This window comes from Pterocles gutturalis, unplaced genomic scaffold (genome assembly GCF_000699245.1).
Source record: "Pterocles gutturalis isolate BGI_N339 unplaced genomic scaffold, ASM69924v1 scaffold50799, whole genome shotgun sequence".
In the NCBI taxonomy this organism is placed as follows: domain Eukaryota; kingdom Metazoa; phylum Chordata; class Aves; order Pterocliformes; family Pteroclidae; genus Pterocles; species Pterocles gutturalis.
The window spans coordinates 20,333-31,299 of NW_010130022.1; the positions used below are offsets into that span (position 1 = coordinate 20,333).

Consider the following 10,967-nt stretch of genomic DNA (forward strand, 5'->3'; position numbering starts at 1 on the left):
CAAATTGCATTTTCTAAGATCCTGTAACAAATCGTGCTTGAAGGGGACATTCCAGAAAAGAAGTTGCGTGATAATTTTGAAAGTCTGGTTTTTTAGTGTTACAGGGATAAAACTGGCCATACTCTAGGATGTCAATTAGTTTAGATCAGAGGGGGCTGCGTTTATCATGATCACTGAGTTCTGCTCGGATATCCCAGTCTGTGGAACAACCACACTCAGTGCCTGCTACACGGGTATGCCTAAAGCTTGTCTGGTTTTCAGAATAACTAAATGAACTTCTGACCCTTCCATCTGGTTGCAGCATACAAAGTGCCTGATTTCTGATAAATATATGGCTCTTGAAATGTGTCTACATGGTACAACTAGGTTGCCAATGTAAATTTTCAGGGAACGGGAGTGAGCATCTCTGTACTGCACTGTACTGCAGCATATACACACTTGCACAACAAATATTAAGATACTATTTCATAACAGTCTAATCAACTAATCCACTAAATTGGAGTAGGTTAGAGTACTTCCCTCGATTCCTGGTGTCAATAGCACAGCCCTCCCCTCTCTTCTTCGTCAGCACTGGCATTCATATCACCAGAGCAGTAAAATAGTAAGGAAAAAACCAGGATCTGACAAAAAACTTCATTATTTGAGGTGGGGTTTTTTTGGTAGGACTTTTTAAAGCCACCTCAGCTTTCTCATCTGCTCACTATATTGTTGCATGACCATCAGTGCCAGTGCAAAGAGGGTGGGCAGCCTGGCTAGGGACAGTCGGGGAAGCTGTGGTTCAGGTTTAGTTTAATCTACTGTGGGTGAACACCACAACAATGCCTCCGAGTTTGATAGCACAGAACACCATTCTCAGTGCTGCAATAAACCTCCCACTCCTTCCTTGCGATTCGTCTTTTAAAATCTTTGTTCCACAGAAACAGCTGCTAATTTTAGTTGTATGTTTGCCTATATTTTCAAGTGAAGTAACCATTAGTGAGAAAGTATGTATGCACTGTATGCAAATGACAGTATTTTCAGAAATCTATCTTGTCTTAAACATTGTTTCATTTTTTTTTTATTTGAGAAACTTCAGATATATGGAGAAGCCAGAAAAAGTATTTTCATGTTTGCAGAGATAGATATTTTTTTTTAAAAGTATATTAAATAAACTGTACGTCAAATTTGTGTAGCCTAAATCTGTCCTGGATTTAAAAAGTGAATTTACAGATGGCTTGTATACGTGGCAACATCTTGAGATGTACATACGCATACAAGGCATGTTGTAAGTTCTTTTCTTATGTAAGTGTGAAAAAAATAATTGATTATGGGAGATGCATATTATGTCAGAGACTTTTACTCATGTGGGCCACCTGATCTTGCTATAAATGGCTGCAGCCTATTGGTAACGTCAAGGAGCTAACCTTTATGATGACATTTTATATAAATGTTCTTTTCCTGTGATAGCAGCTTGTGAAAGTTAACAGTTTTTATGTTATAGAGAGGAAGATAAATGTTCAGATAAACTTGAATGAATTAAAGCAAAATTTATAGAACTTAAATGAAAACCAGACAATACACTGCAGCGCTAATTAACCCCACGTTTAAGTGCTTCCATCCTGACTGCCTCAGCTATTTGATGAGAGATGCTTTACTGCCTCTTGTTACTGCATTTGTGTAAACAAGGCTAAGACAACAAACTGCATGTTTTTTAACTTGAATGTTAAAATTATGCAGAAGTTCAATTGCTCTTATGCTATGCCATTTACTCTTTCATTAAAACCAGAGCTACAGTTAGCAGAGTGTAGGTATTTACTATACAGTTTGCTCAGCTTAACTGGTGGATAATTTTCCTTCCTGTTTAGGAAATGATGCAACATCAATAGTCAACTGTCTTCACATACTGGGCCAGACCTTGGATGCAAGGTAATACTGAGTATGTTTTCTAAACTATGAAGAAAATCACTTAAGAAAATAATGTGCAGTCAGATTTGGGCTATCTCTATAAGGCTGCAGAATTTCAAAACTCTGGAAGTTATAGTACTGAAAAGAATTCCCATTGCAAAGTCAGTTAATTACTAGTTAATTACCCTCAAAGAATTGACTGCTTTACATGCAGATAGTGCTTTTTTTTTTTTTCCCCTCTGAAGGCAAATGAATCACTTAATTTATAAATTTAAAAGGATTTTGTTTTCTTAATGGGAAACCAGATAAAATGTCCTTGTGTTCTGCAGGATACCTGTGAAATGTTTTTTTTCAGTAGGTTCTGCTATGAGAAGATTTCGCAATATCAAAAGATGAAAGATTTTTCTTTATTGTCTATTTCACATAAGCCAAGACTAGGTTGTATTCCGTGCGTGTCTAATAGGATAATATTTTTCATTCTTTTTGCATGCTATATACAGGACTGTGATGAAAACTGGTCTGGAATCTGTTAAGATGGCATTGAGGGCATTTTTGGACAATGCTGCTGAGGATCTGGAGAAAACAATGGAAAATCTTAAGCAAGGCCAGTTTACACACAGCAGAAACCAACCAAAGGGAATTACACAAATCATTAATTATACCACAGTTGCTCTCCTGCCAGTGCTATCTTCATTATTTGAGCATATTGGACAGCACCAGTTTGGGGAAGATTTGATATGTATGTATTATTTAGACGTGCCATGGCACTAAAATAACTATAGTGTCATGTAGTAAGCATTGCTAGACTCTCAGTTCTATTAGAGAAGCACAAATCCTGTGTCATTTTGACAAAGTTGTCATTGATTCAATCAAACGTTTGCTGCAATTGACCTAGGACAGTCTGCAGGTTTTAGTGGACTTTGTATAAATATTAAAGTAGATGTGGCTGTGATTCGACTGTCAGAAGGCTCCATTTTGTTTATAAATTTACCATAGATTTACTGTGATTTTCTTCTTGTGTGAAAATTTACCTTGTATAAGTTGATTTGTCTTTTCTCTGTCTATAAATGAGGTTATACTATGAGAATTCTGTCAGACATGCACCTTGACTCAGTTTGAGTTAGCAGGGAATTTGTGTGGGTCCATCATAGATCCTAAGGAAAAGAGGAAAAGTCAAAAAAGTGGAGAAGGGAGTGTGTATGAGACTGGGTATATGAGATTTCTGTAGAGATTCTGATTATGGCAGATGCAGTGTCCTTTGTTTTCCCAAACCCAGCCTCTGCAAGAGAACTTTTTCCATTCTGCAACACAATAATTGTATATATTTTAGGAACTCCACAGGAATTTTGGTGTCCAGACTGCAGTAAAGGAGGCAATTCTGCTCTGTATAGCTAACTCAGTTATTGAAATAACTGAGAAGGACCTGGAAAAAAAGAGTATCAAGTCATATTTTTCTCTTTTCGTAATCTGGAAAAGCATTCTTTAAAATAGCATGAAGAGAAAAGTTTTTGAAAATTTGGAGTTGTATTGATGGATTTGAATGCGATAAGATGTAAACATCTGCTTTTCTCATTAAATTATTTCTGTAAAATTCAGGAGTCTGTGACAGTATCCAGAAAATGTTGTCTGTGGGATCCACATGCATCATTTGTTCATCATAAACCACGTTTTCAGGAATCAACATGTTCATACCTAATATAATTTTTTGATCTTTGGTATTTCATGTTTTGGAACTTAATAATTAGCCTTTGATACTTTATTACTTAAGTTGGTATTCTTAATCAGCTTTTTTACGTACATCACACTGGTGTCAAACACCTGATTTAGAATTCATAAACTGAGAGAGAATAATGAATTTAAATTGTGCCCACTTATTTTGTATGGAGCATAGTTGGAAAGGCTAATTTTTCTTACACACAACTTCTCTTTACATCTTGTAAAGAATAAGTTTATCTTATTTGTACTACTCTGCTGACAAGCATCTTGACCTGGTGTTTGTACCTAAGAGTATTACTACGTGTACAGAATACTCCATGGTGTGATCATTTAAAACGGTGGGTCAGTGTACCTGAGGTTACTCTTATTATGTAAAAACACTCAACTCCAAGATGATCTGAACTAAAATCATGATATAGTGAAGAACCAAGCTATGTAGCTTGTAGGCTCTCCCAGTCCATTAAGTTTTAGTTCTATTTTGCCCCCAACTTTTCATTGCATATTGGTGGAACACACTAGCACTGTGGGAGAGACCAGAGAAAACATACATGGAAAGAACGGGAGTGTTGTCCTTCTGGATGGTAATTATACTGTTACACTATTACTGCAGATTACACTGGAAAAACATCATTTTTTCAAATGGTTGTTAAGGTTATTCTCAAAATTTTGTAACTGACACATTTGATAATTTCAAAACATGCTGTGCTAAAATTTTCATAAGGACTAAAAGATTATCTATTTTTTTGATCCTTTGTCAGTCTGAAGTGTAAATTAAGTACATGCTATTAACTGGTATTTGTTTCTAAATTAAAAAAAATATAAACTGTGATGAAAATAATTCAATATCTCTACAACAGGATTGCCTTTATTTTATGCGGTTATGTTACATTTGCAATTTGTTGACTAATATTTTTTACTTTGAGCTTTTTATTTGTTTTGCCATGAAACTTTCTTGAGTGGTACAGATAAACTAGAAAAGATTCATTGACACATTTCTTTTTTATAGCTAGTAAATTAATAAATTCTCAGATTATACAATTAGATGCTATCCATAAAGAGTTAGTATGCCATTAATTTCAGAAAGTTAGTGCACTAGTGAAATATGATTACTGTCTTAGCTGGTAACTTGGTATTGAAATAAATGGAAGTTCTGAGTAAAAACTATGGCACTGAGTGATCCAAAGGCTTTTTGTATTTAGAGAGTGATTTTTGTGGATTGCCTTTGATAGCTTAATATTATTAATTCAGTTATTGTCAAAATAAATGTATTTTAATTCTACAGGAATGTATTGCAAAGAAAAATCTCTTTATACCTATTATTTTCTTCTTCTCTTTAGTGGAAGATGTTCAAGTCTCCTGTTACAGAATACTGGCCAGTTTATACGCTCTGGGAACCAGCAAGAGTATCTATGTAGAGCGGTAAGAAGAGAAACTGTTCCTTGATTTTCAGTATTTGTGTTTATATTTAGCTTCATGGATATGCAGTCCAGAAATTAATGTAGGAAGAGATTCTTGTTGGAAGGATGTCTTGAGAGAAAAAAGGTGCTCAGATATTGAGTGGAACGCAGCTGCATTTACTATAATACACTTAAAATGTTGCATTATATGTTTGTCAAAAATGTATTTCTTAATTAAAACAAAAATTTCAAATAAAATTGTCTGACTTTGTAATAAATATCACTTGATTTGAGATTCAAGCAGGGAATTGTAAAAGTGTGTCATTTAGCTTAGCTATTGTTGTAATTCTTCCTTATGTATTGTTTAATTGTGATGTATATTTCTTTCTCATTACCCTAAATTTAATTTAATTTGTCAGTTGCACAATACTGCTTGTTTTGTAGCTCAATTACCCGGGAAAATGAGGCTTTATAATTGTTTTTTTGTGTATCTGTGTATCTGCTAACTTCCCTCCAAGTTACATTCACTCCATGTAAACAATAGTTGGCCAAAAAAGTAGAGGTACCTAGATAGTTCAGTTCTTAAAGCTGAATAGTTGCCCTATGGTGACTAGCGCTGTTCTGAGAGAAGGCTAAACAAACTCATACATTTCAGATATTGGTGGCAGTAATCCAGGAACTTCATGCATCTGTACACTGCCTAGCAAATCAACCTGTGCATAACCCCAGACCAGCCCCGTGACATACCCTTGCTTACTTGGTGGCGGTATCATAGGAAACATTACGAAGTAAGGAGGGGACCAATGTTTATAAGAAACAAAATACACATCTGAGGAAAAAACAGGTCTCATTAATTTCATAAGGGATATAAAATTAATTGGTTTTGCTATTAGGCAAATAAATGATGTGGGGGTTGTAGTTAAGATGAAATACGTCACTGTAAGTGATAATTTTTGTGTGTGGTTGTCTACAACCATTATTGCAAGTGAAAAGCGCATAGAATGCTCTTTGTAAGCGTATGTGATGAATGGATGGATGTTTTCTTATGAAGACCTAAGGAAAAAAAGGAAGACGAGCAATCAGGATAAATAATAATGGGAATGAAATCAGATTTAACAAAATCAAGTTTAATGGGTTAGATCTAGAAAGAATATAAGCTAAACTATAGACTGAAGATGAATCTTGTTAAATCACAAGATCAGTTTGGAGGCCTTTTTTTTTTTTTTTTTTTTACTTGGAAGTTAATGGGACTTCTGGATTTCTGTCATCTGTGTGGCTCGGCTTCAGCAAGATTTCTCACATATCTAAAATCTGCTCTGATCAACTGAATTGGAAATCAGAAAGCATAGTTTTAAATGTCCCCTGAGGGACCCAGGTGATGTGACAGGGGATCACTTACTTCTTCCTAGAGACAGGCTTGTTACAATTTTGACACACTTAAGGAATTTTGATTATCAAATAAGTATTGTCATATATTTTAAGACATTAGAGCAATGTTTTTGTGCAAAAGTTTCAGAGTTATTGATCATCAGAAACAACTTTCCCCTCCCTTAAGAATCTTAGAATAAAAATAAGGCTGGTATACAACTACCCTGAGGTGTAGTCACTCATCAAAGGTGTGTATACTTAACAGTGTTTGTTAATTCACAGGCAACGATCAGCACTAGGGGAATGCTTGGCCGCTTTCTCAGGTGCCTTTCCAGTGGCTTTTTTGGAAACTCATTTGAACAAACACAATATCTACTCAATTTACAATACCCAGAATGCAAGAGAAAGAGCAGGTATTTCCAGAAACTCGCATGATGGTTATGAAAACACAATTTCACTGTAAATGCTGCTTGCCTTAATACATGTATTTTGCATACATTTTATAGTGCAAGAATTTTCTTGTAATCTCTTGGTTGTATTTCTTTCCTAAATCAATGGGCTAAGTCTAGTGAAACCAATTATTTTACATTTCTAAAGATACTGATGTTTTCATTTTGAGATACCGTTCTCAAAATACCACTTTGGAATACATTTATTGAAGGGACTTTGCACATTTTTAGAATCTCAGGTATTATAGCTTTGATGATAAAAACATGTATTCTAGTCAGTAACTTTAGTTCCTTAGTTTTCATATGGAATATTGGGTCCCTAAAACATACGTACTTGCAACTGAAGCAGAATACCTTTGCCTGTATTAGGTACATAATATAACCTTAGAAAGTAAATACACTGCGGAGTACTATGTAGATTGTTTTTTCTTTGTTTGAAATACAAAGCAGTACAGATACTTTCCAGTAACATTATGTATGTTTATTTTGCATATACCTTCTTGTTCCATTCTTAAACTCTTGCTTTTTTTTAATGCTAAACCCTATTGAATAAGGTCATACACACTACTTGTTCCTATGGTAAACAGAGGGTAAAGCAGAACTGTGCAAACTCTGCCTATATGCTGAGTGTGAATTATGTCACAGATATGTATAGATGCCAGTTTGTAATGGTATCCGTTTTATAACTTCACCTTTTTTTTAAAAAAAGGAAGCATACCAGATTTGTTCTTCAAAGAGCTGTTGTGTCTTATCTTGAAAATATTAACAGCCATACTTACTTACCATATATATTCTAGCTATTTTAATACATCTAGAAAGACAATCCGCTGTACATTTAACAGAAATTTGAAGGAGACTGCAATGGCTGTGTAAAATGTATTTGGATCTAAACAGGAGAAGAGACTGTTTTTGTAAAAAGACTAGCCTTAGGCTACGTTGGTACAAATATTTGAATTCACAGGTTGCAGACTAAATTTTCAATATATAGATACCTGTAATCTCATTGTATGTGTATTTCAGGATGTTAGACATTCAACAGCTAATAGTTGTGCTTACAGATACTTATTTGTATATGAAAGAAACTGCCTCCAAAAATAAAGGCAAATGCAGTGCCTTTTCAGAGGGGGAAACTGCTAATTCAAATAACTTGAGAACTAAATATTTACAATCAGAAATTCACCTCCAGAAGTCAGTTTCTCGGAATCTGCTCTACTCATTATGTCAGGCAATGATTTTATTTTTTTTTTTTCCTAGTAGCATTCTAGGTCTCATCTGATGTGTTGTGGAGAGATTTTATCAATTTGTTTCCTCAACTGCAAAGCTTATGTTGGAAAAAATTATGAAATTTAAGCTTTATTTCAAATATAGCTAATTGCATCTGATTTCTCTGAATTCATTCCATAATAATTACATTGTTGTAGCTTCCATATAGGAATTATTTTTATTATAGAAAGTTTTATTATTGAATCTTATATATAAACACTTCCTTGGTCAATGGTATGAAAGTACCTGTTTTTTATTGTTGTGTTTGTTTTTTTTTTCCTTGAATCAGAAGGGCATAAATGTAAACAGAAACCAAAAGTTGTATGGAATAGCAATTGAGAAGAAGTATTTTCCCTCTGTGACTTAGTTTATTGATTTTTGGAATTTTTTTTTTTTATAGTTCTCAACTTGCCTACTAGTGTAGAAGAGGTTTGCCCAAATATTCCTTCCTTGGTGAAGCTAATGGAAGAAATTGTGGAACTGGCAGAATCTGGTATTCGTTACACACAAATGCCACATATCATGGAAGTAATACTGCCTATGCTATGTAGTTACATGTCACACTGGTGGGAACATGGCCCAGAAAACAATCCTGACAAGGCTGAAATGTGTTGCACAGCCTTGACGTCAGAGCACATGAACACTCTCTTGGGTAACATATTGAAAATCATCTATAACAACCTTGGTATTGATGAAGGAGCCTGGATGAAGAGATTAGCAGGTAAGAATGTGTGTGTCTGTTCAGAATGTGTGTGTGTATATATGTATATACACACACTCTGAATTACTCTGTATTCACCCTCTTAAAGCTGGAGTAAAACAACACTCATATTTTTATGTTTTTAAACAATGCAGATCTTCATGAACCAGAAATATTAAGTATAAAGAAAGAGTAGTGTAAGCAGTATGTTTAAATCTCTTAATAAGTAATATGGATACATTAGATAATTGTTTTTTTCCCAAGAATATGCACATGTGTATTTTCTACTGTATTGAATTAAAGAAGAATAGTTATTTAGACGATTTTCATTATATAGCAAGTTTCCATTTGCAGGCATTACACAGTTCCTTGCTATTCTGTATGAGTACTGGAGCCTTAAAATATTGTTTTGAAGTTGTGTATCTAACATTTGTGTTACAATGAAATGTGGAAATGCATATGTCATTTTAGTGATCCTTACATTAACTTCTTTGTGATAACACCTTAAAATTTATTTATAACCAATTTATTTCTCAGTGTTACAATCCATAAGAAAAAGTCACTTTGTGAAATCAGTTTTTTGATTAGGCTTTCTTATGACTTTTCAGTAGTTATTGCTGTTGTAATTTCATTGATGGTAGCAGTCTGGATTCCTAGTCTTTTGAGGGTTGGTAACATAATGTACTCTAAGGATAAGTGGTAGCTGCCTAAAATTCTTTGTAATTTAATGGATATGTTGCAAATGGCTTTGCACTAATGGGCCCAGATGAAGTGATAATTTACATATTTATTTTTGTAAGCAGGTTTTAAAAAGGTTGTGCTTACAAGTCTCAAATAGCTGCTTGATGGATGGTTGAGTTGGTCTCATTTCTGTCTACACACAAGCCTTCCAGTGTCCAGTGCATGAGAAATACAGGCAGGCAGTTTCAGTAGCTTTGCAAATAACTAGAGCATGCTTTCCAGTTCTACTTCGCTCAAGCTAAAAAGCAAGGTTCAAAAGAGGAGCCAGTGGCTGAGAAAACTTGTGTGTGTGCTATGTAGCTGTCCACCCGTACATACCATTAAACACCTTCTACATTACTAAGTAAAATTGGCAAATACCAGTATGTTGACAGAATGCCAGGAAGGAAGTTTTATGATCTCACAAGCTGAGTCTGTGAAGTTGTAATTTCTGCCCTCATAGTGACAGAGTGAATTGACTATGTGAAATCCTGACCACATTTAATTCTTGGCAAAAATTCTGCTGATTTCAATGGGGGCAGGATTTTACCCTGTTGCCTAGAAATAAGATCCAAGAAAGAGGGGAAAAGTAAAAGTTTTTATTTATATTTTGTGGCCAGGTATATATTATAATATTCGTTGCCTTAAATAGTGTTTTCCCAGCCCATCATAAGCAAAGCGAAGCCAGAGCTCTTAAAGACACACTTCCTGCCACTGATGGATAAGCTAAAGAAAAAAGCAGCAGTGGTTGTATCGGATGAAGAACATCTAAGAGCAGAAGGCAGAGGTGACATGTCGGAGGCTGAACTGCTCATCCTAGATGAGTTCACCACTTTGGCACGGGACCTCTATGCCTTCTACCCTTTGTTGATTAGATTTGTGGACTATAACAGGTATGTGGAGAGGAATAGGTCAATGAATCTCGTAAAATGTTCCTGTTATTGATACCGAATCTTATCCCTTCATAAGCCTAGCACTGAATTAAAGTAGCTCTTACTCAGCCTGCCAATCCTGAAGTTTCTCAAGCTGATGCTTTATGACTTTTAGGAGGAGCTGGGGTCTTTTTCAGGAGAAAACTGGAAAAAAAGAAAAAAAAGATGCAATCAAAATTTGTTGGATTAGACCTAGGATTAACATAAAAGGATTTTAAGGGTTTTGAAATAGGATATCAAGAAAACACTGCTACCCGAAAGGATTAAAAGCATGTATGCTTGGTTTAGTTGGCTTGTATCCTTGTAAAATTTTGAAAACTTATTTGATAAATACAGTGAAGATCATCCACATTTCCACCCTTTTACCGAATTTTAGGGCAAAATGGCTGAAAGAGCCCAACCCTGAAGCGGAAGAATTATTCCGCATGGTGGCTGAGGTCTTCATTTACTGGTCAAAGTCTCATGTAAGTAATTCCTTGGTAACCACTTGTTTTACTTAGTAGGCAGTACGTAGTAATTAGTAGGTAGTAATTCTTGC

The 10,967-nt window shown here is 34.9% G+C and overlaps 1 protein-coding gene across 1 annotated transcript in view; it reads left to right on the top strand.

Moving 5' to 3' along the window:
• Positions 1-10,893, top strand: part of LOC104466596 (ryanodine receptor 2-like) — a gene marked incomplete at both ends in the record, with an annotated part of 29,970 nt that extends 19,077 nt beyond the window's left edge. The window contains 7 exons of the mRNA XM_010080076.1: positions 1,845-1,905; positions 2,385-2,623; positions 4,938-5,019; positions 6,648-6,778; positions 8,478-8,798; positions 10,150-10,390; positions 10,806-10,893. Of these exons, the coding sequence (XP_010078378.1) occupies positions 1,845-1,905; positions 2,385-2,623; positions 4,938-5,019; positions 6,648-6,778; positions 8,478-8,798; positions 10,150-10,390; positions 10,806-10,893 (1,163 nt within the window). The remainder of the gene's footprint in view (positions 1-1,844; positions 1,906-2,384; positions 2,624-4,937; positions 5,020-6,647; positions 6,779-8,477; positions 8,799-10,149; positions 10,391-10,805) is intronic.
• Positions 10,894-10,967: the final 74 nt, after the last annotated feature.